Raw genomic sequence first — 27,877 nt, forward strand, 5'->3', positions numbered from 1 at the left:
CCCCCCCCCCCACACACACTATAGAAATGGACTAGATAAGCCTTAGGGAAGTTCCTAGTTAAAGTAATTGCAAACACTTCCACACAGTGATGACATGAGGCCAAAACCAAAACAGAATAGGTAGGAAGAAACTAAAAACTTTGCAAAACAGAATGAAAATGTGTGGCTGCTTTGCACAAAACAATGGTTTTCAGTCCTGCTTCTGGCTGGCAGTGGAAGCCGCTAAGCTGCAGGCAACATGGGATTTGATAGCTTTTAATTGTACACCACAACGTCATAGCCATGAGAAATCCTATTAGGCAGCCCTCTGGCTATGGCCTTCTGGGCAACACCATTGGTCAGAAAATTTGACCCAGAGGAAGAAATGCTAAGTGCAATTTCTTAGCTGCTTCAAGCAGACTCATGCCTTTCCTCAAAGATCTTTAACATCAGGTATGTAGAAAAATTCCTTCTTCAAAAAGGGAATTTGGGTTTTGAGAATCTCTCGCTGGTAGGGGACAAAGATAAAATAAAATAATCAATGAAAGAAGAAATTCACCACCACTTAAAGAGAGACACTAGTAACTCAAAGCACAGGCAGCATGTTCTAGTGGAGAGGACACTGGGCAAGGAGTTAAGATCTGAGGTTGAATTCATGGCTCTACTAGTGAACTGGTCACCATGAGAATTTTCCCATTTCATGCCTCAACTTCCTCAATTAGAAACAGATTTTGATTTTTTTTAATTAATTGATGTTTATTTTTAAGCTTTAGTTTTTATCAATTTAAAATTTTTGTTTGTGGGAAATTAAAGGCGTTAATCTAGGATCAGCAGAGACACATTCAAGAAGAGTTAGAGCTTTATAACCATTAAAAAAAAAACCCACAAATTGACATCACATGTCAAAATATACAAAGTAAATATCCTTAAATCAAACTCATTCTCAACAAGCATTTTTTCTTTACTTTGCTTATCTATGAATTTCAATTATTACTGATGGACATATTTGTGTCAGTTTTAAGTGATGCGACTAGAGAGAGTATTGCCTGATCCTTGTAAGATTTGTGATTAATCTCATACATCACTAGAAACCAAAGATCATTGTCTAAAGGCTAGAAGTACTTTCCAAGCAAGGAAGTTGAGCTTAAAAAGAGCCTTCATTACTTAGTCAGGATCACACTAGTATCTCTCTCTCTCTCAAAAAAAAAAAAAAAAAAAAAAAAAAAAGGATTTAAGTTTGAGGACCTTCCAGTGAAGTCTCACATGTATCCAAAGGACTACAGAGGCACTATGTTTGACTAGCTCATGAAAAGGTCAAAAAACTGCCAAATGAACCTTGAGGTAAGATAAGTGAAGAAAGTAATCAGTTTTTGTGCAAGGCAAGTAAAGCAGCCACATGAAACTCTATGCATCACAGCAACACTTCTCCCGCTTAGACGTCTTTCTAGTAGTAGCAGCAGAAACTCGAGATACCAGGATGACTGGGGCCAAATACTTGAAAGACATGTCTACACATCTCCACTATGTCAGAAACCAAGATGCTAGATAGCAGGCTTTCAAGGTTGGAAATGGAGCCAGGTGCCCTCATTCCAAGTGATCATCCACAGTTGGTTTGCCACAGACTCCTGGGATGAGGTCTGCCCACTGTTAACAGTGTAGAAAAACTACTGGCCAAGACAGGTAGGTCTGAGAGATGTCCGAATCACCAAGCGTATGTGTCTCCTGACCTTTGCTGTCAGAAATACCATTGAAGAAGCATATAAAAAGATCTATTCTTGGTAAATGGATAGCACGGTCTTCATACAAAGAAAACGCGATCTGGTGCTTTTCAGTTTAGAGGCCACTTCCTAGGAGCTCTCTCAGATCAGCTCAGTCTGTCTGCATGTTGTTTTCTCCTTCCCTGGCAGATCCACAGAAATGAGCAACATCTTTTAAACCAAGCCTATACTTGCAAGGCTTCCTGACACAGTAGGTGTGATCCAGTGTCACCCTGCTTGTTTATGAAGTATATGATGGCCTGGCTGTTCATTTAAAACAGACACTTTCGAGGTTACCAGGTTCCTAAAAGTCCTTCACTGATACTGGACAATCATTCTCCACAATCCTACTGTGGATTTGTTACTCCTAGAGAAAGCCAATTCTCTGAGCATGGAGTCCTTATGTGCAGTGCACTAATTTGAATGGGCAGTGCTTGAAAGTCCATTCCTAACTGGACACTGTTTCTGGTATGCCACCAGGCCAGAATGGCCCAGAAGTCAATCATCAGCTAGATGCAATGCAAGGAGTCCCTGTGTGATACTTTTGCTTCCATCTGAAGCGCACATGAAACCATGTCATGGGCATTGTGAATATACAGGCAGTTGTAAGACACAACATTTGTAGCATAGTTCCAGCAATCATCTGCTGGCTCTTATACATTCTTTCTTCCAGATAGGTGAAGTACTGGAATGTTTCCTGAGGCAGGAAGGCTTTGAATTAAGCTACATCTAGCAGCTCTCCTATGTACTCCAGTTGCTAACTAGGAATGAATGAGTACACTTTGCATAGTTATCAAGAACCCTAGTGACTGAAACACACTGGTAGTGACATGATGTGATCTTCCAGCACTCTCCAGAGTGATGTTCTTGATCACACACACTCAAGACATACAGGCAGACCATGACTACAGCCAAGCATTTCATGAAAATATATCAAGCTGATGACAGAGCAGAAAGTTAGCATTACTGTTTCCCCTCTAGACCAAGATATTTCTGGTGCCTGTAATCATCAGCAAGATCCAGAGAACACAGGCAGAGGTGTTCCTCTACAGATACCGATTAACATCCGAGAGGTCGCAGATGGGCTAAATCATCAGGAAGTACTTAGAAACGCCTTTCCTGTGTTGTCTGATGGGACAAGTTCCATAGCAGTCTTCACCAGGAAGGGCTGAATTTCCTGCTACATCTCTTCCCGATAAGGTCCCAATGTCCATTCTCAGTGGATGGACGTGTGGGTGGTGGAAATCTAGTATCTGCGGATTTAAGTGACATTATAGACCCACTGAACAATGCTCAAGTCTCACAACTCAATTTATTGGAGACCAGCTGGGGTGAAAGCCCTCCCCAGCCTTCCTCCAACAGAAAAATTCAGCAGGCTACAAAAATTGGCTATACACAAAGAACTTTCCAAACCCTTCACTTTTGGGTGTTTATTTAAACAAAAAAGTTTTCTAGTGGCTTGGAGATTCAGCCCTGTATCCTGGAGGGAGCTCCATATTACTGAGGAAAGAATGGGACCATGCCAATGATATTCTAGGAGGCAGCTGGTCCTAATGGCTCTAAGTTCTGATAATGCTAAGAGGTATAAGGTCCCAATGAACACAAGCATGATGGGATTTAGATATGCATTCAGCTAACAATGTTATATTCCCAGGATGGCCTACAGGAATGTCTTGGTTCTAACACTTTAGCCTGACTTAGCCAAGCCTCATCAGTGCTACGGCACTTGCCCCAAAGATACCGGAGATCACCAAGCATAGAACAACACCAACTCTTCAAGTGCCTGAAGGTTTAATTCCTGAACACTCATAGGCACAAACACTTAAGACAGTCTCTAGTGGACCCAGCCCAGACACAAGGACCTGTATACACACTACCGGTGAGCAAGCAATGGAGATGAAGGTGGTGTGGTGTGGTGGAGCTCTAATTCACCTTTCAGGTTTGGCGGGGGGTAACTCATGAGGATGGGAAGTTAACCATTGCAGCTCACGCTTGGTCACAACACAGAGCAAGAACGAACCTTACACACAACCTTTCCCTCACACACATCCCATCCCCCCAAAAAGTTGAAAGAGGTTTCATGGTGCTAGAAATAAATTATATAAACTATGAAGCCACAGACATGGAGGGTTTATGATACTTTGGGAAGTCACAATTTAATAAGCCTACGGAATCAGACTTTCAACCCACGACTGCCCTATTTTTAAACCTTCATCAGCAATACTAACACAGATATCTTATTTGTAGGCATTACAAAGTGTGTAAAACTGAGGGGCTCCTCTCCAATCTATAGCATCAATTTTATACCTAATCTGCATTCACTTCCAGAACAGAATGTTCATCTCTCTGTCAGAATTTAATTGTGCCATTTATGTTTAAACCTCACTACTGAAAAAGGTTTTAAATCATGCGACTTCTTTTTGACGGTAACAATTCACATATAAAAGTTTACTCTTGTATTTGAAACTTCAGTACTGAACATAAGAATAACTATACTGGGTCAGACCAATGGTCCATCTAGCTCAGTATCCTGTCTTCCAACAGCGGCCAATGCCAGATGCTTCAGAAGAAATTAACAGAACAGAGTAAACATCGAGTGATCCATCCTGTCATCCAGTCCCAGTTCAAAAGAGATGTGCAAAAATAAAAATAAAAATAAAAAAAATCAAATTCACGCAAGAATTTGGTGGTACTTTTGAACATAATATTTTACCAAGCACTGATCTTTACCATGGATAGAGTAACTGAGGGAGCTGTATTTACATCACGTTCAGAGTTTCAGAAGAGTCCACTGTGGAGCTGGCGCAATTAACACGCCCACATTAGGGCAATCAAGATGTACCAAGAATATATTTTAACCTTTAAAGTACTGGTATTTTCCAGTCAAACAGCTGCTTGATTCCCGAGTGTCGAAATCATTCTGTGGAAACCAATCTCCATTTTTAATTATGGTCCATGGACTGGGGGTATAGATTAGGACTTTATAGGTCCTTCAACCCAAAAGTAATTTCTTAACCAGGGGGTGGGGCTACTGAAGACGACCAGGGCTTTAAAAAGCCCACTCCTAAGCAACCAAAGGAGCTAGCAAACAGGAGCAGCTAACAGGGAAGCTTTGTGAGGGAGTTTAAAGGAGGGGTAGATACACTTAACATTCTTTAAGCTTAAAGCCAAAAACACCCCCGATTAAAACAAAACATCTACAAAGGAATAAGCTGCAGGAGTAAAAAGGAATGCAGGCAGAAGTCCAGCAACAGAGTGGGGGCTATCGCGTTTATTGTGCCCAATGCAGCACGTATAATTACCTGTTCTATAAGCAGGTAATCATACATGGGCATTCGGTGCAAGGCACTCCTGCCCCTTAGAGTGTGTGTATGGGCTTTGAAGACCAAAGTGGCTGAACTGGAAGAGCTAAAGGAGATGGAGAGATACATAGATGAGACTTTCCCGGACACAGCAGAACTGTCCTATCTCCTCCCCCAACCCCCATTTGACAGCCTTTGTGCTTTTGAGGAGGATGAAAGTCTCAGGGAAGGAGAACATCCAACTGGAGCTGAGGGAAAACGATCCCATAGTTGGGACCCTACTTCCAGATGATGTCATGGTAACCTCTCACACTGAGGATACCTCTCTGGGGGAGTGAACTCCAGTTATTAGGAAGAGACACAATCATTATGGTGGATTAGATCATTAGAAACATAGATAGCTGGGTTTGCGATAACTGGGAGAACCGCATGGTGACTTGCCTGCCTGGTGCAAAGGTTGCTGATCCCTCGAGACATCTAGATGGATGTATGTGTAGTGCTAGGGAGGAGCCAGTGGTCATGGTACATGTAGGTACCAATGACATACGGAAGGATAGGAGAGGGGTCGTGGAGGCCAAATTTAGGCTGCTAGGTAAGAGACTGAAGTCCAGGATCTCCATGGCAGCATTCTCCGAAATGCTTCCAGTTTCACATGCAGGGCCAATTAGGCAGGCAGAACTGCAGGGTCTCAATGCTTGGATGAGACAATGGTGTAGGGAGGAGGGGTTTAGATTTATTAGGAACCGGGGAAACTCTGGGGAAGAGGGAAGCCTATACAGGAAGGATGGGCTCCACCTAAACCAAAAATGAAACCAGATTGCTAGCACTTAAAATTAAAAAGGCCAAAGAGCAGTTTTTAAACTGAGGGCTAGGGAAAGCCAACAGGTGCAAAGGAGCATATGGTTCAGACAGAGGCATTCCTTAGGGGAGGATCTACTAATGGAGAGTCTCTGTGTCCTAGTAAAGAGGAGAGAATAGAAAATGATAAAATAATGGTAAAATCTGATGAGAAACAGTCAAATAAAAAGAGTCTTATCCAATTATATCATGTAATGGAAAACAGCAAAAAAGTGGCAAGTTTTTAAAGTGCTTATATACCAATGCTACAAGTCTAAATAATAAGATGGGTGAACTAGAGTGCCTAGTATTAAATGAGGCTATTGATAGAACAGGCATCACAGAAACCTGGCGACATGATGATAATCAATGGGACACAGTAATACCAGTATACAAAATATATCGGAGGGACAGAACAGGTCATGCTGGTAGGGGAGTGGCACTATATGTGAAAGAAAGCATAGAATCAAACTAAGTAAAAATCTTAAGTGAACCAAATTGTACCATAAAATCTCAATGGACAGTACTTCCACCCTCAAATAAGACTATAGCAGTAGGGGATAGATTACTGACCAGGAGAGTGACAGGGACTGTGAAATGCTCAGGGATATCAGAGAGGCTATCAAAAATAAAAAAAACTCAATAATAATGGTGGGGTTTCCTAATTATCCCCATATTGACTGGGTACAGGTCACCTCAGGACAAGATGCAGAGAAAGTTTCTTGACACCTTAAATGACTGCTTCTTGGAGCTGCTAGTCCTGGAACCCACAAGAGAGGCAATTCTTGATTTAGTCATAAATGCAGCACAGGGTGTAGTCCAAAAGGTGAATATAGCTAGACTGCTTGGTAACAATGAAAATAATTAAATTTAACACCTCGTCCAATACTGTAGCATTTAATTTCAGAAAGGGAGACTACACAAAAATGAGGAAGTTAAACAGAAATTAAAAAGTACAGCACCAAAAGTTAAATCCCTGCAAGCTGCATGGAAACTTTTTAAAGATACCATGATAGCGGCTCAACTTAAATGTATACCCCAAATTAAAAAAAAAAATACAGTAAGAGAAGCAAAAAAGTGCCACTGTTGCTAAACAAAGTAAAAGAAGCAGTGAGAAGCAAAAAGTGGAAGTTAATTAAATCCTAGTGAGGAAAACAGAAAGGAGCATAAACTCTGGCAAAAGAAGTGTAAAAATATAATTAGGAAGGCCAAAAAAGAATCTGAAGAACAGCTAGCCAAAGAATCAAAAATCAACAAAAAAAATTAAGTACATCAGAAAGTAAGAAGTCTGCTAAACAACCAGTGGGGCCACTGAACAATCAAGATGCTAAAGGAGCACTCAAAAGGATGATAAGGCCAATGCGAGAAACTAAATGAATTCTTTGCACTGGTCTTCACAGCTGAGGATGTCAGGGAAATTCCCAAACCTGAACCATTCTTTTACATGATAATCTGAAGAACAGAGGCAAAATAAGTTGTCATTAGAGGTGGTTGGAACAAACATGAAACTAAACGTATCAAGACATCAGGACGCCAGATGATATTACACCAAGAATTCTGAAGGAACCAAATTATGAAATTGCAGAATATAACTGTATCTGTGTGTACCAAATGACTAACAGGACAGCTAAATCATCACAATGATCAAAGTGGAACGGGACCTGCAGGAGGTATTTGTTCCAGCGCCCCTGCTCGCCAGCAGGACCAATTCCCCCAACCAAAATCCTCCCAGCCAGCGGCTTGTCAAGCGCTGGGCCTTAAAAACCTCTAAGGAAGGAGATCACCACCTCCCTAGGCTACCTTCCACGTGCTTCACCCTCTCCTAGTGAAATAGTGTTTTCCAAATACCAACCTACAACCTTCCACTGAGCTGCATTTGAGACCATTAGTCCCTGTGGTTCTTGTCATCGGTAGCCACTGAGAACAGTACCCTAGATCCATCTCTTTGGAATCCCCTTTTCAGGTAGCTGAAGACTATCACCCCCCTCGAATCTCTTCGCTCTTCTGGCAACTACACAATCCAGTTCCTCAGCTTCCTCATAACTCATGTGCTCCAGCCCCTACTCATTTTTGTTGGCCGCTCTGCTGGACTCCTTCCAACTTTCCACATCCTTCTCTGTAGCCGCTGGCGCCCAAACGGAACCGTGCTCCCAGATGAGGCTCCTTCACCAATGCTTGAATAGAGGGGAATGATCACCTCCCTTGAGTGCTGGCAATGCTCCTACTTATACAGCCCAAAATCCAGATGCCTTTTTAGCAACAAAGGCAACCTGGTTGACTCTCATCTCAGCTTCCTCGTCACTGTAACCCCTAGGCTCCGTTATTCTGCAGAACTACTGCCCTAGGCCACTCAACCTGTCTGTAGCAGTGAATCGGGCTTCTTCTCACCCTTAATGCAACTCTGCACTTGCCCCTTGCTGACGCTCATGAGATTTTCTTTTGCCCAATCCTCTAACTATGTGTAGGTCCTCTCTTAGGACAAAAAAAAAAAAAAAAAGACTAAGATAGAATCCTCCAGTTAGGGTCACCCTGCAAACTGCTGCATCAGGCGCAATTAAGCATCCTCCAGATCATCTAATCGAAGATGATTGTACAGAAACGGCCCAGGATGACCCTTGGGGCACACGTCGCTTACTAACCAAGATGCCACTACACACTAGAGCCTTGATCACCTCCCGTTGAGCCACTGATTCTAGCCAGCTTTCTAGCCACCTTCATTCCTTCATCTCAGCCTATACTACTCTTACAACTTGCTGGCAAGGATACTGTGGGAGACCGGATCAAAACCTTCTGTTAAAGTCAGGAGAACACATCCCTACCTTCCCTCATTCCACAGAGGTAGTTATCTCTCAATCATAGAAGGAATCTCGGCTAGTCAGCATGACTTGCTCCTTCGGTGAATCCGATGCTGACCTGTTCCTATCATCCTCTCTCCTCAAAGTGCTTTCAGAATCTGATTCCTTGAGGACCCAGCTCATGATGTTCCAGGGACTCGAGGTGAGGCTGCTGGCCTGTCTTCCCCACGATTTCCTCTCCCATTTTTCAAAGATGGGCACTCACAGTAAGCCTTTTCCAGTCATCTGGGACCTCCCCCCCGATCACCAGATTTTTAAAGATAATGGCACGATCATGATCTGCCATCACTCTGACTCCTTTAGCACCCTTGGATGCCATGATAGTACATAGACTTAGTGTCATCACTGCTTTTCTAAATGTCTGACACACTTCTCTTCTCCCACAGAGGGGCGAGTCACATCTCCGCATTACTGTGCTGCAGTGCAGTACGTCCAAGGAGCTGACTTGTTCGTGAAGACCAGGGCAAAAAAGTAATTGAGTACATTAGTTTTTTCACATCCTGGCTTGCCTCCCCCATTCAGTAAGGGGCCCATACCTTTCCCTGACCTGTGATGCTAATTTTTAAAAAGGGCTCCAGAGGCGATCCTGGCAATTATAGGCTGTTAAGTCAGACTTCAGTACTGGGCAAACTGGTTGAAAATATAGTAAAGAACAAAACTGTCAGACACATAGATGAACACAATTTGTTGGGGAAAAGTCAACATGTTTTTTGTAAAAGGAAAATCACCAATCTACTAGAATTCTTTGAGGGGGTCAACAAGCATGTGGACAAGGGGGATCCAGTCGATATAGCATACCTAAATTTTCAGAAAGCCTTTGACAAGATCTCTTACCAAAGGTTAAGGAAAGTAAGCGGTCATGGGAGAAGGAAGGAAGGTCCTCTCACGGATTGGTAACTGGTAAAAGGTAGGAAACAAAGGGTAAGAATAAATGGTCAGTTTTCAGAATGGAGAGAGGTAAATGGTGGTGTCCTCCAAGGGTCTGTACTTGGACCAGTCCTATTCAACATATTCATAAATGATCCGGAAAAAGGGATAAACAGTGAGATGGTAAAATGTGCAGAGGGTACAAGACTACTCAAGATAATTAAGTCCCAAGCAGACAGCAAAGAGCTACAAAGGCTCTCTCAAAACTGGGTGACTGGGCAACAAAATGGCAGATGAAATTCAGTGTTGATAAATGCAAAGTAATGCATACTGGAAACAATCCCAACTATACGTATAAAATGATGGGGTCTAAATTAGCGGTTACCACTCAAGAAAGATCTTGGTGTCATTGTGACTAGTTCTCTGAAAACATCCATTCAACATGCAACAGCTGTCAAAAAAGCAAACAGAACGTTGGGAATCTTTTAAGAAAGAGATAAATAATAAGACAGAAAATATTTTGCCTCTATATAAATCCCTGGTATACCCACATCTTGAATACTCCATGCAGATGTGGTTGCCCCATCTCAAAAAAGGTATATTGGACTTGGAAAAGGTACAGAAAAGGGCAACAAGTTATTAGTGGTATGGAACGGCTTCCATATGAGGAGAGATTAATAAGACAGACTTTTCAGCTTGCAAAGAGACGACTAAAGGGGATATTATAGAGTTCTATAAAATCATGACAGGTGTGGAGAAGGCAAATAAGGAAGTGTTATTTACTCCTTTTCATAACACAAGAACCAGGGGTCACCAAATGAAAATAGGCAGCAGGTTTAAAAAACACACAAACAAAAGGAAGTATTTCTTCGCACAGTCAGTCAATCTGTGGAACTCTTTGCCAAAGGATATTGTGAAGGCCAAGACTAACGGGGTTCAAAAAAGCACTACATAAATTCATAGAGGGTAGGTCCATCACTGGCGTCCCTAGCCTCTCTTTGCCAGAAGCCGGGAATGGGTGACAGGGGATGTATCACTTAATGGTTACCTGTTCTGTTCATTCCCTCTAGGGCACCTGGCATTGGCCATTGTCGGAAGACAGGACACTGGACAAGAAGGACCTTTGGTCTGACCCAGTATTGCCGTTCTTATTGATGTTAGTAGAAAGTATGCACAGAGACCAGTTACAATACAGCCTTCATTACCTGGTTAGTACCTTATTGTTACATTCAGCAATCACTTGAGTCGGAAAATATTTACCTTTAGGAAAAGCACTACTTTGCCCCTACTGTCTCCTCCTTCTGTACTCCTTCCCTGTCCCTTCCCATTTTTTCTTCATCCGTTCCCAATCCCTCCCATCTGCTTAAACTGCCAGCGATGACTAACTATACAGCCTTACAACATGTTGACAGCCAATGAGATTAACACGGAACAGGTGGAGTTCAGAGCTCTCAGAGCTATTGTTCCAAGCTGTCTACAACAACACATCAGTTTATACTTTTCACATTACATTTTCAGGGCTAAATGCTCTCCTATTGAAAAAAAATAAAATAAATAAATAAGAGGACAAAACCCACACACAAACAAACACAGATTCTGCAAAACCAGAGTAGGTCAGATACATAAATACATTATTCTGGCCATCTTTTACACACTACTGGCTAAGAATGTGAAGAGCGAGATCTCCATTGCCACAGTACAATATTTCAGTCTGAAGGGGCGGATCCAACCCAAGAGCAATTTTAGACAAAAAAATTACAGACTGCAGTAGTGGATTTGAAGTATGGATACTCTAGATGCCCTAACTAGTCGTAGTTCCCCAACTTCACGAAGAGACTGTCAATTAGTCCCCAGATGTCAGTAGTTCTCACTTCCCAGACTACTGTACCCCTTTCAGCATGCAGATTTGTCTTGCATACCGCAAGTTTCACCTCACTTAAAAACGTGCTTACAAAAATCAGACCTAAAAATACAAAAAAGGGTCACAGCACACTATTATTGAAAAATTGATTACTCTCTCATTTTTACCATATACTTGTAAAATAAATCATAACCTCCAGGTTAAGAAACACCGACACAGTATACAGAACAATATAAATAAGTCATTGTCTGTATGAAGTTTTAGTTAACACTGGCTTTGCTAGTGCTTTTCATGTAGCCTTTTGTAAAATTAGACTAGTGTCTAGATGGGCTGATGTACCCCCTGCAAGATCTCTGCATACCTCCAGTGGTACGTGTGCCCCTGGTTGAGAATCACTGTCATAATACTGTACATACAGTTTCACATTATAGAAATATCTTGTAAACTACAATCCCTGCAGTGATTAAGACAGGATTATGCAGTTCAAGCAAGCCAAACTGCACGCACACTAATACTGCCTCTTCCTTCTATGAAATGGTCTTAAATCAAAGATGATCCTTCAAAATAAAGATGGTGCACCTTTTTACCCCTTCTTGCCTTACCCACCTCACCCAACAGAATTAGACAAAGTTTCAGCATTACTCACAGTGGTATATGATGCTGTTCTGGTTCTGCTTTGGTCAGCTCCTCCTCCTCGATGTCAGATTCCCCTCCTGAGCTGCTCTCAGTGACATCCGAATCAAATGCTTGCTCACTGGATCTCAGATTGGCCATCCCACTGGCTGTAAACTTCTCCAGTTCCTCTGAAATAGAGTCGCTCTTCAGGAAGCTGCTTAGTCCTTCCGACGTATTTGTTTCACTTGCAGCTTTTTTCAAAGCTGCTTCTGCCTTGCGGGTGAGCATCAGCTGGCTCCGATGCCTTAGAGAATCCAAGTTTGGCAGTTTACTCAGAGTCTCCTCCAAGAAGCCACCCAGCTGTTGCTGGATGTGTCTCTCTACCTGCTTGGCCTGCACCACCTGCAGGCGCTTCTGCAGCCTGCGAGCACGGTTCTCAATGTCTGCTTGCCGCCGTAGCACTGTCCTTGTCCTCAAATCAGAGCTCATGGCATTGAAGAGACTAGCCGACAGAGGAGACTTCTGCTCCCCTGTCTTGCCGCTCCCAAAATCAGAATGTGCATCTACACCAGACAATTTATTCTCTCCACCGCCTCCTTCAGTCACTCGCTGCTGCGCTGCAGAATTAAGCGACAAATTGTTTGCAGTGCTATTATTGCTAAATGGAGTTGTGCGCTCAGCATCAAGGCTTCTGTGTGGAAGAGTGCAATTGGTCAAACCCGTCTTCAAATCCCCCGATTCAGAACCCCCTGCAGCGTTAGGGTCAACACCCTGGAGGGTGGCTGAGAGGGGAGCACGCTTCCCACCATTAAGTGAACTGGAGTTTTCATGGTCTGAATTGGTACTTTTAGCCAATTTCTTGGCCAAGCCATTCACAGGTGCTTGTGGAAGAGGTGGCTGACCACTAGTACTCATGTTTTTTAGATTTTCCAAAGAAAACTCCAACACTGGCTGTCTCCCCAACAGATCGCTCGTTTTCAAGAAAGACTGAGATAAGAGAGGGTGAGGTTTAAGAACTGTCTGCTTGTTGAAGACTCCTTGCAGCTTCAAAGGGTCTTTTGAAGGAACAGATGTTACATCCGAGCAGAGATAAGAGGCCACCAGTGGCTGCAGCTTGCCCAGCTCCTCCTTGGTAGGGTTATTACGGAAATCTACACTGGGATCCTCTGTAGCAATCGCTTTCCTTTTGGTGCCGTTGGCAGTGAGAAGGATGTTGTTGGCGTTGCCGTTGTTCTCGGCACTGCCAGGTGACAAGGTGGAGGACGGGGGAGCCAGTTTGAACCGGATGTGGTGAGCTTCAGCTGCTGCGTCAGTGAGAGCGGGCGCCATCGCAGCCATTCAGCACAGAGAGACAGGAAATCCAGCCTCTCCCAGTGCCGAGGCCAGCTCCACTGCCTCCTACTGCCTCGCCTGAGGACAGCCTAAAAAAAGAAAGCAGAGTCACTGAATCAGATAAATAGTAAACAAAAAGCTCATGAGCCATCTGAGAGACAGACCTAGGTCCATAGTCTGCAACACTGCAAGATAACAGAAGCAAGCATGGTCTAGCCGCCTGAACGCAAAACCAGCAATCAGAAAAACTGATGTCCCAGTGCTGGTTCTGAAACACCAATTTGCAACGAGAACTTTCTGGCAAGTCACTTTCATCTAGTGCCTCAGTTTCCACATCTGCAAAAACTGAGAATACCAGACTTCAGGAGACGTTACAAGGTCATGCTTTTGTTTTCTAGAGCTTTCTTTTCTCCCTTTGAGCATTCTGTAGCTCTCCATGTTTGCCTAACTTTGTTGCTACTCAGATCAATAGTAAAACTATTGATTTCAGTGACAGCAAAGTTAAGCCAACATTGAGCACTTTCTAAAAATAGTTCTGTTACTGTTCAGTATACTTCAGAAATTGCAAATCATCATCCTAGCACCTAGAGATTCCCCACAACGCTAGGCATTATATACACATAGTAAGAGACATCCTGGCCCAAAGAGATTAGTGTAAACAGACAAGTATTATCTCAATTTTACACTTTAACTAAGGCACAAAGGTTAAGTAACTTGCCCCCCAAGATCACACAGGAAGTCTGTGGCAGAGCTGAGAACTGAATCCACATCTCCCAAGTCCCAGTCCAGTGCTTTAACCACAGAACCATACTACTATTAAACTCCTCAGAGCTCTGCATGGAGAAAATCTCACCCACAGAGTACTGAAACATCCTCCTCTCACCCCAAACAAGTTAACTGCCTTATATACCCCTTCCACCATACATCAGTATCAGAGGCCCCCAGCAAATTGTTTGGGCTACATCTACAGCATAGCGTCCACCAGTGAGGCTGCATCAGTGGTAAATTACTCCTTAAATTTGCTAGCATAGGTGGACATGGCTTTGGATGGAATAAGTCTCCACCCACACTGACTCCCAGTGGGTAGAAAAATACATACCTATCTACCAAAACAACCCCAGTGGCTTTCTTCGAAACCTTGTAAAGTTAGACCCTTTCGGGTTTCATCCACTTGGGAACTATCTTCCAAATTCAAGATTTAAATAAAAATACGAACAGTAGTTTAGGCTGTCTGAAGTCTCCCCCTCCCCCTCCTCTTCCCCCTCCCCCAGGATGCATACTGAAACCAGCTGTTAACTTAGGAAAGGGACAGACCAAGTACTTGCCATATGATAGTTTCATCTCTACCCACCTTGATAAAGTACATTCCCACTTAGTAATAAACTCACTAATGGTGTAACAACAATCAACTCACAAGAGAAAGTATGAGTTCACAGAAGAGAGTGACTGATGACATTTTACTTAATGATCTTGCAGTTTTTCCTAAGACTGACAGAAGTTTCTGATCAACTAGCCATTTACTTAATCATTAAGATTTGTCAGCACTATTACACATTTTTGAAAGTGCAGGACAATTATAACAACTTAGTTGATCTTTTATAGCTTTTGCTTTATCTTCCATTTGCTGTTATGCTGCAGATAAACACATCACTGCTTTTGTATTGTATTTCAGTACTTATCAAAATTAAGAGCAGAAGTGAAAAGTTCAGAGCAATCCTAAATCAATACACACCTCTACTCCCATATAACGCAACCCAATATAACACAAATTTGGATATAACGCGGTAAAGCAGTGTGGGGGTGGGGAGGAGGGCTGCGCACTCTGATGGATCAAAGGAAGTTCGATATAATGCAGTTTCACCTATAACATGGTAAGAATTTTTGGCTCCCGAGGACAGCGTTCTATCAGGGCAGAGGTGTATTTATATCTAATAAACCAAGCCCTCAATTGTACATCAGTTTACATTAATAATTAACATTATAATCACAATAGAAACCACCTATAATGGACAAGGAATAATGACGTTAAAAGTATTTTAAAAACCCCAGACGTCTGTACTAGTTACTGATTTCATTTTAGATTAAGATTATTTTTAAAAGGAGTTTCCTTTTCTTCTGCTTTTTTAGATTTACTCATCTAGAGCTATAATTAGTTTTGTTAATAGCCTGTTTCTGATTTGCTTTCCAGTTCTGCTATATAGAAGTATGCTGCAGTGTTTACATTATACGAACTGCTGGGAAGTTTCATTCACTTAAAAATAACCTTTCCATGTAAACTGAGAAAAACCAGAGAAAGACAAGGTGTGAGAGGTAATATTTTTCATTGGACCAACTTCTATTAGTGGAAGAGACTAGTTTGAGCTAAAAGATATTACACCTCACCCACAGGGTGTGTCTAATCTCCTGGGACCAACATGGCTACAAATAATATTGAAAACAAAATCAGAAACATTTCTATTGATTTTGAAAGAAGGAGGTTCTCCTTTAAGATGATCCCAACTCTAAAGCCTAAACTAAACTGACTTTAAACTCCATTTGTGTTGAATACCTAGCTGTTATATAGTGCTGTCCATCAATACATCTCACAGCACTTTACATTGGAGGTCAATATCACCACCATTTCAGAGGCACTGAGGGAAGCAACTTGCCTAAGGTCACCCAACAGACCAGCGGCAGAGCTGGGACCAGAACCCAGGCCTCCTGAGTTCCAGTCCACTGTTCTATCCACCTAGAACAAAAAAGTCCTTGACAGTTTATGTATACAGGGCTAAGTATTTTGTTTCCTGTGTAGTTTGCTTACCTACTACGAACAGAGCCTATTTTACTTTTTTTATATAAATGTGCAATACATTATGTGTGGGCAATGCCCAGCTGTGTTCTTAAACCCATACTAAACCATGCTGAAAAACAGATTTCAATAAACATAATTTCACTCCCTACATACAGGGCCAAATGCTTTCAATGCATTCAACGTACAGATTACAATCCTAGTTGTAGCAAACACTCCACTTGCAGTGAAGATGGGCTGTGGATAGAAAAAGCAGCTTCACTACAGAAGCTTCACTACTATTAAATTCCCTACCAAGGCCTTTACTGATCAGACTTGACTATTTAGATCAGCTGCTTATTCATAAACACTGCTGTCAAATTCCTTCACTCACACTTCTGCTTTTCAGTTTCCCTAAAAAGTAGGTACACTAATCTAATTGGGTCCATTACTATAGCATCTGAAAGCCTGATCTCGGTATCAACCTACACACACACACTTAACATCTTTCAGAGATAATTAAAAAAAAAAAAAACAGAAAAGTAAAAGACGACAACAACTGGGTCCTAACCATGGGAATCCAAGACTCTGTCTACACACAAACTTGCACCAGTTTAAGTCCAATAAGGGTAAATGTCTCCATGGACACTTACTTTGTATTAAAAGTAATTTGATTTTGTGCATTTTAAACCTGTTCCTAATCAACTTAATCAAAACCAAAATAAACCTAGTTAACATAGAAATACGAGTGTTCACAGATTTAACTAAATCCATTTGAAAAAAAAAAAAGTCACAAATTAAACCAATGTATATCTGTTTAGACATACCCTAGGTTTACCCCTAGCTTTACAGGAGGAATGGAAAGAGGAGGGATGGACCTTTAAGATTTACAAAATGTTTCCAAATTCTCCTTGTTAAATAAATACACTTTCCATTCTTTGTTCCACTAATTTAAGAGGCCTCCAATTTCTCTTAAAAGTAATCTGCAAAAGTTCTATTTTAATCCAATTTTTCTTTTGCCAAATTTCCAATGAGCAAAAGCAATAGAAGTTATTAGCGATATATCTGAAACAAAAATTTCAGGAAAAAAGTTTCCCTCCTTAAAGATGACCTTCAAGGGAAAAAACAGGTGGCTGTGCTTTAAGAGAGGGGTGGAGCTCCTGCTTCTTTGACTTTTGGAATATTAAGCCTCTTCTTCCTTGTTCTTGCTGGCTAATGAGAGAACAGAGATAGGTGCTCCCAGTCCTCAGCTGAAGGGGTGAAAGCACTTACATACAAAGATCTTTTCTCCTAACTGTCTCAGATGTTCACAGTCCGTCCTCTTCCGCAAACAAATAAAATTAAATTAAATTAAATAGTAAAAAAGTCACTAGAAGTCCCTCTCCTCAAAACGTTCAAGTTATACTCGTCGTATTTGCAATTCATAATCCTAATAGTTCAAGTCCTCCAGGAAAGAACAGATAAGACCCAAATAAGCCTATTTAAAGGAAAAAAAAAAAAAAAAAAAAAGCCAAGCCCTCTATACACTATGATTATCTTTTCTCCTTCAGAGGACCAAATTTTTTGGCCTACAGAGGGCACATTTAAAATTCTTAGTAGTCCAGGTTGCAAATATCATGGTTTCTCTGCCACTGAGTCACATTACTAGTATTATATAGACATCTGAAAGAACCTTTAAGTAACAATCTTCATCCACTTTGTTTATAGCCCTTGTGCTGTCAGCAGAAGATACGACTTAGCTTTTGCAGTATATCAAAGCAGTAGTTGTTAAGATACAGCAACAGAGGTTTAGTGAACTACTTCTCTTAACACAGAGCAGTACATATTATCTCAGCGCTCTCAAGTATTTCCTCCACACCATCTCCATGAACAACAACATAGCAGCAGTTCTGCTATAGTTAAGGTTGAGCGTCACTTTCAGTTTAAAAGTTGACTATTATGTATTAGCAGGAATGTTGTAAGCAAGACACCAGAAGTCATTCTTCCGCTCTACTCCGCACTGATTAGGCCTCAACTGGAGAACTGCGTCCAGTTCTGTGTGCCACATTTCAGGAACAAAGTGAACAAAACTGGAGAGAGTCTTGAGAACAGCAACAAAAACAATTAAAGGTCTATAAAACATGACCTATGAGGGAACAAACTCATTTTTTTCCCCAATCTTTAGTCTGGAGAAGAGAAGACAGAAGAGACATAAGTTTTCAAGTACATAAAATGTTGTTACAAGGAGGAAGCAGAAAAATGGTTCTCCTTAATCTCTGAGGATAGGACAAGAAGCAATGGGCTTAAATTGCAGCCAGGGAGGTTTAGGTTAGATGTTAGGAAAAACTTCCTGTCAGGGTGGCTAAGCACAGGAATAAAATTCCCTAGGGAGGTCGCAGAATCTCCATCATTAGAGATTTTTTTTAAGAGCAGGTTAGACAAACACCTGTCAGGAATGGTGTAGAAACTAGATAATACTTAGTGCTGCCATGAGTGCAGGGGACTGGACTAGATGACCTTCCAAGGTCCTTTCCAGTCCTATGATTCTATACTAAGTGCTCTAAAATTCACATGGTGACTCAAAATCTTGAAGTTTGCTGTGACTCATGGTGGTAGAGCATAAGTTGGTGGTCCAAGTTTGAGCAGGAGTTCCCGAGTCCCCCTAAAAAGTCAGCTGTTCACAATATTAAGGGAGGTTATGCACACTCCTGGGCTCAAATGTATGGCTCTAATCCGTACCCACACTGCTATCCTGCTTGACAGTTTTTTAAGTTAGTGCACTGCAGCCACTGATCTTTTGGGGATGCAATATTGAAAGAGTTAAGGGTAAAGTTTGTAACACCAAGTTGGCACAACTTGGACTAGAAGAGCAATATGTGCACATACAGCAAGACTACTGTTGAGGCCCTAGTGGGTCTCTCTCGTCACAGAAATCGGGAGGCTCAAAGCAATACACTGTGGTTGCTGAACCTGAGCTGCACTCAAGCTCTGTGAATTTGAGCCTTACCTTTGGCAATTTTCAGACAGACAGTATGTTCCTTGCTCTCTGCCTGCATTCTGCAGAGGCTCTTTTCAGAAGTTTTGCTCCAGGTCTTCACGGCTCCCCAAACCAAGGAAAGGAACCCAGAACTCCCTACCTTACCCATGCTGCTACCAGCAGTGGCGAAGGGTCTCCAGCCTCACTCACTCTCTCAAAGCCACAGAGCTCGGGGGGGGGGGGGGAAGGGTTAGAGCAGTGTAGAAGAGTGGCGGAGGAAGTCACAGCTGTGCAGTTGGGAATATAGGGGGCTTCAAGCTCTGCTCCCCCAAACTTTCATACCTCCCCCACCATTTTTGTTCCCCTTTCAAATTATGCCCTTTGTTTCCTGGTTTTCAAAGGGTTGCGTTCAGCTGAGCTCCATGTCCTAGAAGGGCGTAAGATACCACTGGGCAACCTTAACTCTGTTAATGAAGTTGAGGTTTTTTGGTTACTGATCTGTTCTAATGACTTGAATCACCATCTCTCTCCAATCCTGCAACTATCTTAAACAACAACTCTTCCTAGATGATCCACACCAAACTCAAATCCTACACAGTTGAAACAAATTCATCTCTCCCCACTCTTCATCATGGAGATGGGTGGCATTTTCCACCAAGACTCATAACCTTGGTAAAGTCTTTGACTCCTTCCTCTCCTTAACTCCTCTCTTTACCCTCCCCCATCTGATATATCCAGGATCCCACTAAGGCCTGGTGTACACGAGGACATTAGGTTGGTATAACTACATCATTTAGGGGTGTGACAAATCCACATCGCAAGTGACACAGTTAAACTGACCTAATCCCCAGTGTAGACAGTGCTAGGATAATGGAAGAGGTGGAGTACCACCTATGCCAGGGGTTCTCAAACTGGGGGTCATGACCCTTCAGGGATCACAAGGTTATAACATGGGGGGGGGCGCCACAAGTTGTCAGCCTCCACTCCCAAACCATGCTTCACCTCCACCATTTAAAATAGTGCTAATTTTTTTATTTTTTTTTAAAGTAAGATTTTTAATTTATTGGGATGGGGGGGTTGCACTCAGAGACTTGCTTTGTGAAAGCGACCACCACTACCGAAGTTTGAGAACTACTGATCTATACCAACAGGACCCCTCTCATTTGCATAAGTAGTGTCTTCACTTAAGTGTGTTTTAAGTGTAGACATGCCTTAAGTCCTTTCTCTATACATTTCCAAAATCTGCCTCTTCCAATACAAGACCCTGATCCACACCTTGGTAACCCGTTATCAGGACTACTGTGACCTCTTCGTACCTGATTTACTTGACTCTTGCCTTACAATCCCTTTCCCATGTATCCAACACTCTGCTGCCAAAGTCATCTTCCTTCCCTGCTGTTTCATCCACCATCATGCTAGTAGCCCTCGGACGGATTTGCAGCTCCTGTATCAAAATTTTAAACTCATGATCTTCACTTGCAAAAGTTCACCTTTTCCTGCCTTGCCTCATCTTGTGTTCAACCACATGCAAACTCCACGAGACTTCATGCTCAGCCTGAGGCCTCCTTCCACAAGGTGCCTCCATCTTTTCCCATGTAATTCCCTGACCTCTTCACCAGAAAAATCTTCCTCTACTCTTCAAAAGCCACTTACTTGACTTGGGAATGGGAGTCAGTGTTGGAAAGCCAAGATTTCCACTGTGCACAAACAAAAGCCTAAAACTAGCAATCTCTCTACACTAAGAAGTTTACATGCACAGGAGCACAACATACATTAAAATCAAATAACTTCACATTCATGTGCTACATAAACCTCTCCTGCTTCCCCTCTACCTCTCAACTTCTTGGGGTCCCATGTTATGCCCAAGCTAACTGTAAGCTTCTCAGAGCAGGAACCAGTCTTACTTATCTACAGCAGGTAAATATGAATACTGAAGAGATTAATTCTCGAGGGGGGGGGGGGAAAAAAAACACCTTGTGAGAAGTGATATCAATTATCTAGGAAAAAAAAGGTAGGCTTCAATTATAGGTACACATAAGGTTTGATTGCACCATGTTACATGATTAACGACTATATTTTGTAACATTTTTACAAATGTGCTTAGAGAGCGATGACCAGTGATCTGCAAGATGCAACCTAAGTCTCTAAACTCAAAGGTCTAGAAGGAGGCCTTTAACTTGTATGCTAGACTCTTCCCATTAAACAGCCCTCAGTCCAGACCCCTAGATACACTTTCGGGCGAGGGCAAGGAAGAGGGGGAGAATTTCTTTTCTAAAAAAAGAGAAGAATATCTTGTCATCTTTCAAATTCTGTCATTGGGGAAGAAAATGATATACACGTAGCGCACCATTTTCCTGCAAGTATACTTCACAAAGCTTTAATTAAGAAACAATGGTTTTAAAAAAAAAAAAACTGCTAAACTAAAAAAACCCATCCACACAATCCACACAACACACTAGTTGTGTGCCTACGATGTCTGTCTACTCATTCACATTATGACAGGCAACTGCTTGCATGTTTGTAACAATGACTATTACACTCTTAACCCCGATATAACGCTGTCCTCAATGAGCCAAAAAAAGATCTTACCGTGTTATAGGTGAAAATGCATTATATCCAACTTGCTTTGATCTGAGGTAGTACGCAGCCCCACCCCCCTAGAGAGCTGCTTTACCACATTATATCAGATCGCGTTATATCGGGGTAGCAGTGTAGTTTTAAAAATCTCAGATCTCCCAAAGATTTGACAGTTAAGATATTAAAGGAAGTAGATATCTACGCATGAACCAAGACACTTTTAATATGCATATAACATCCCTTATCTACATTTAAAGGACAGTGTCTTCTAATGATCGTTGAGATTGAGTGTTTTATAACCTTCCATGAAAGACTCCATATTAAAGAGTGATTCTGCTCTGAAGTGACTAATAATTGGATTGTGGGGCCTCAATGAGTTGAGACTGTGTGTACTCAGTTTACACATAAAAGGAGTCAAGCCTGCAAATGAACTCTTGAGTCTGAAAGTCAACCTAGCCTCTTTCCTACTCAAGCATCGCTAGTAATAGTGATCCTAAAACACAGATTACATTCTTAATGGCACCTATGCAGCTCCAGTCTTCAAATGGCATCATCTGTTATACCTGTCTAACCTCCTCTGTACTCAACAGGGCTTGCACAGGAGTCACTGATGGCATAATTTGGTCTTCACAAAGTTAAATACAGACAAAAAAAAAAGATGTACAAAAAGGAAAAAGCAAGTTTGACTAACACTTCCTAGAAGAAGTTTGCAGTCTGGCAGTTATGCACAAGAATTAACTTTTACTTGCAAAGTGACCTAATTTTATCTTTTTTAAAAAAAAAAAGAATGAGGGAATCACTCTTCAGAGCAAAGCCGCATTCAAGAGAGTCAAATGGAAAAATGAAATGTAAGCAACAGAATGTTTGTAAAAAAAGCTTTAAGTATAAACAAAATATCTGAAAACTCAGCTGCTCTTGTATTTACAAAACAACTGGAAAATTGGCACTCTCTACACCACAGAAGACTCCACCACAAACCACAATGCACAGCGCTTTCCTGTACTTTTAGGTATATTCTGGGCAACTTGCCAAGGAAGGAGTCTTGAACTCAGGACTTAGATAAGGTAAGTACGAACAAAAAGTGTATTATTTTTTTAAATATATTCTGGTTTTTTGTATACATTCTATTGCTGCAGTTAAAGTAACACCTCCTTTAACGCATGCTCTTCTGAGAAAGTGCTAGGGTCAAAATATTAACCTTAACTTTCAGTATTTTGCCAAAATGTGTAAGTGTTCTATAACGGTGACATTTCAAAGCAGTGTATAAACATGAACTAACTAAACCTTAACACCCCTGGGAGGGAGTTCCATATTTTCATCGTTTTACCGGTGAGGAAACAGTTTAAGTCACTTACCCTATATCACATGGAAAATTAGTGGCAGAGAGACTAGAACACACAACCTCCTGCCCTACACTCAATCCACTAAGCTATACAACCTCTCTTTGGGCATTAAGTGTCTTATTCTATAATGAATCAATAATCTAGTACACTCATCCTGACCATGATCCAAAAGCTTTAATTTAGCAAACTGCTGACAGCCAATAGGTCTCAGCTTTAACAACTGCTCAGGATCTCACACTGAAGACAGTAATTCAGGGGGATCACCATCACAGCATCCAACACCACCAGGAAGTAAATTCCAAGCCTAGGATGCTGAGCACTTCCTTCTAATAAAAGGAACCTGCAGTGCGTGAATGACAAGCGATAGTTACCATGTGCTAACTGGTTTGTCACTTTTCATTTCTAAGGCAGAGAAATAAAGAAAGTTGAACAGAACTTTTCCACTCATTCATTGCTTCACTATGTCACTGCAGACCTCAATAATGTGGTATACAAATCATGAAGGGGACTCAATGAAGTTTGCTATAACTTAGTACAGAGTTCATAACAGACTTCATGCTACTAGCTTGACTAAAGTCTGGATCAGCTTTCAGTAAAGAAAGATTTCAATAAAGCTATTTTAACAAAATCCTTTTCACCACTCAACACTTCGCAGAGCTGGTGGAGAGAAAAGTAATTCTGCAGCAACAAGTCTAAACTGAGGAGCTGACAAAGATATGGTCAAACAGGTCTGAACAGACCTGTAATAAGTACCTTTTCCTCTCTTTAGCTTTGTTTCAGCCATTCTTTTTCCAATCTCTGTGTTGTTTTCTTGTTTGTGTAAAAAAGTAAGATGTTTTCATCTTGGATTCACATAGAGCAGTGCCCAAGCTCCAGTCTTCAATATTAGATCTCCTTAACCATCAGAATTTCTATTTTATTTCCTGCTTTCATTCTTAAAACTTTAATTATAGTTTGCCGAGAAAAAAAGTTACAAGAAGTTTGTTTTCCATCCCTTCTTGGAATCTGAACAGTTTTGCAGTAAGCTATTTGCACTGTCCCCCACTCTAAAATCTCAGTTTTAATGTACCTTGAATAGAATATGCTCATGGCATAATACACTAAGCAACTACATCACCAGGACCCTGATGTGTGGCAAGTCTTTGTCCAACTGAGAAGAGACAGGAAGCCTTTTTCCTAATTGTATAACAAAACAGTTCAAAATTACATCCTTAACCTTACAGCCGCTCAATAGTACAGGAGTCTGGAGAGGATTTTCTTTTTCAGGAGGAGGAGAATTCTAATAAAAGTTTTTGGACACACATTCCAGGTACAGTGTATTTTAAGACTTTATGACTGAGAAAATGTTATTTATAAAATACAACAAAGGAAATTGTACTTCACAGATCACCTGCCATTCGGATCATCCAAGTGTTGAGAGATTTTTTTTAACGAGACTAAACTCTGAACATAAAGAACCATATACAGAAACTCTTATGTATTATTTGGTCAAGCCAGCACATAACTTTTTTCTGGATGTTAGGTAAACTTAATGATAGTTCGTCATCAAAGGCCCAGCTGATGCAACAGCTTGTCCCAATCACACCGGGTTTGATTTAAAAAAAAAAAAAAAAAAAAGTGTGGGAGATAAGACAGCAACGAAGTACATAAGCAAGACACTTAACCTGCACACCTTCCAAAAAAAAAAAAAAAAAAAAAAAAAAAAAAAAAATTATTAAAAAAGAATTTAAAAATTAAAAAAAAAGGGGGGGGGGGGGGGAAAGAGAGTATAAGGCATAATCCCTGCAAAATTGATGTGGCTTCTATTATCCACCTGCCTTTAGGATGTAAGCACAAAGAATACCTGAATATATTTTTATTTCTTATTTACCTTATTAGACCATCAACCCTGATACTCCCTGGCTTCGCTGGTGAACTACTTGGGGAACACAAAGCATATGTATTGTCAGTTCTCTTAAATGAAAAGATCAGGTGTTTAAACTCCAGAGACATGCTTTGTTCAAAGTGTTCACTGGGTGTTGGAATTATGTGTGTTAACAAAACCAGTTTTAAAACTGTGATTAAAGTCACTTCTCCTTTACAAAAATGGATCGGCTTTTACTCAACTTTTGTGATATTCTCCAGTCACCATAATCTTCCAGGGTGGACTTTGCTTGCATTTAGTATTGAAAAAATGTTACAGAAACCACAACAAAAAACAACAGTTCTCTCAACCCTTTTTGGCTTTCTTTATACATAATAAAAAAAGCATGAGAGTACATAAGACTTCCATCCTTCTCTCTTTTCCAGGTCACCTTTAACTGCGTTGTAATTAAACCCGTAATATGGATTTAGTTTGCAGGGTAGACAGGGCCTAATATGGATTTAGTGATCCCACTGAGATGGTACAGTTAAGGAAAAAAATCCCCCCATCCCCTTTTCCCAAATTAGGCTTTGCCTGTAGTTCACCTTAAGAGTTCCCACTATCAAGTCAGGCAACTATTCTCATCTCACAAATAAAAAAAAAAAAATTTAAAAAAAAGGGGAAGAGGTCACCATCGTTTTATATTTAAGTTAATAAATTTGTTGTTAAAAGTCTATATGGCATCGTCACTACCCATAATACCTTTCCCATGTTGTATGGGAGGGCTTAAGGGGAGAATATACACAATGGGTAACTGGCATTATACATTCCCCTCTGAAAACAATGGTGGGTGGCTGGTTTTTTTAACCTTTAAAAAAGTAATGTTATTCAGAAGGAGGAGGAGGAGGAGAAAAAAAAAAAATCAAATCCCCTTCATAATCTGAATTTAAGAAACTTCAGGGTAAGTGAGCGTGTTTAAATTATACTAGTATATCAACTGGTTTGTCCAGAAAGAAAAAATTAGTTTACTACTAGTCAAAGAGTGTTATGACTAAAGTACTTTCCCAATTTCACAACACATTTTAACTTCCCCGAGGATGGGCTTTTCACCTTGTCTTATTTTTAGAAATACACATCATAGCACACATCACATGATGTGATGTAACTGCTAGCAAGAAAATGGACCAAACTGTTCAAAATGTAGTGGTCAGACAAAAATCCAAATACATACAACGGCGAGTTTTATGGAAAGTTACAATTCTGTTTGCCATTCAGACTGGTGGTGTATATAAGCTCCTATATAAACATACTGGGCAAATTTTAAACGTATATAGATTTTATTAGCAGGAGAGACTATGCTACAATTTAAAAAAAAAAAAAAAAAGTATTTTGATGACCTTTCAGAGTCCCTTCCAGTTCTATGAGATAAAATAGGTATATCTCCATATATTTATTTCCTAATATTTTATTTCCTAATTTTTTGTAGAAACATGAATGGGCACATGTGTTACAGAAGATACAAAGAAGTTCCTTTAAAAAGATCCTGAGCAAATCTAATGCTAGGCAAATTCTTTGTAATCGAGTATCACAAATGCTCTAAACCTCTTATCATAAAGAGACATGCAACAGAATAGTCTTTAAAAATGTGAATACACTTTATGCTACTGTTTAGAGAAGAATGAAAAAAATTTTCACCAATCCAAAATTAAAAAGACAAACCACACACACACACAACCCAAACTTTCAACTGGTTTAGTTGATCCAAACCCATGTCAGAAAACAGACCAGACTACTGTAGGTCCCAAATGGGTAGAGGGGAAGGCCTGTACACAAAGCTCTTATAAATAAATCAGTTACTGCATTAAAAACCATGAGAAGGTGACAGACATCTACACACATGCCCCACTACTACTTTTCATACTTAATTGTGCATTTGGCCCTAATGTTATTGTGAAGGGACAAGCTCCTCATGCAAAATTATGCAAGGTGAAGATTATGCAACTTTCTTCTGTTTACTTGAAAACTCCCTTTTTTGTTTTGTTTTTTATCAAACACCCCTATCACATTTGGTCTCTTCCAAAAGGATAGTTTTGGGTTGGCTTCTTCGAGAGAACAGACTTCAGATTAAAGCCAGTATCTAGTGTTACACAGCACACAAGCAGCAACAGCACACCACAATGACTGCCAGCCACGTGACAGCGACGGCAACACACACGGGCGGGGAGTGTGAATGGAGCTGGGGGCGGCAATGCAGGACTCGATTTTGGAACTTTGGGGTCCGCCGCATTCGAATACCCGGGCTAGGAACGTTCCATACGCGGTCGTTCAAGTTTATAAACAAGCCACAAAAGGCTGCAGCCCTTGTGCAAGATTTCAATTTAAAGTGGCGCCATCAAACCACCCTCCTCCCCACCGCCGCCGCCACCTCCACGCAATGGAGCCGCAGTACTTTGCTGGCCGCACGCACTAGGGGAGGGAGGCGAAACACACAGAGACAGTAGCACAAGGAGAGGGACTGAACACGCAGGGCTCAGCCAGGGCAGACCAAAATACAGCCACTTCCCCCAGGAAGGCACCAAGCGCCGCAGCGAAAATAAAGTCGGGCCCCTGCTCTCCCCCACCCCGCCTCCCCCGGAGAAGCCTGGCTGAGAGATCCGCTAGTGCCCCCGAGTACTTTACCCGACACACGCTCCCAGGAGCCCCGAGCCCGGCCGTGCCTGGCACGGGGAGCGGGGCGGGGCGGGAGCCAGCAGCCGGGCAGAGAAGTTCGGGCTGAGGCCGGGACTGGCAGAACCCCACATCAGACCCGCTCAGAGGCAGCGGCGGTCGCAGATGGTGAAGGTGGAAGCGAGCCCCCCTTTCTTCCCTCCCCTGCACGCGGCGGGAGCGGCGCCGAGGGAGCAGGAGCCATTTAAAGTTGCCTGGCTCGGCGGGGCCGGCGGTAGTTGCAGTAACAAAGGGGCAGCTGGAGAGAGGGAGGGAGGGA

At 41.6% G+C, this 27,877-nt stretch overlaps 1 protein-coding gene across 6 annotated transcripts in view; it reads right to left on the bottom strand.

The window, feature by feature from the left end:
* The window catches only part of KANSL1 (KAT8 regulatory NSL complex subunit 1), a 184,712-nt gene that overhangs the window by 138,936 nt on the left and 17,899 nt on the right, over positions 1–27,877 (bottom strand). For 4 of the 6 annotated variants that reach the window (XM_075059655.1, XM_032791543.2, XM_032791546.2 and 1 more), the window contains one exon: positions 12,105–13,494. In XM_075059655.1, the coding sequence (XP_074915756.1) occupies positions 12,105–13,411 (1,307 nt within the window). In that variant the 5' untranslated portion in view covers positions 13,412–13,494. Of the gene's footprint in view, positions 1–12,104; positions 13,495–27,570; positions 27,870–27,877 lie in introns of those variants that run through there. The other 2 variants (XM_032791545.2, XM_075059656.1) reach the window with 2 other exon arrangements.

This window comes from Chelonoidis abingdonii, chromosome 21, assembly GCF_003597395.2.
Source record: "Chelonoidis abingdonii isolate Lonesome George chromosome 21, CheloAbing_2.0, whole genome shotgun sequence".
NCBI classification, from domain to species: domain Eukaryota; kingdom Metazoa; phylum Chordata; order Testudines; family Testudinidae; genus Chelonoidis; species Chelonoidis abingdonii.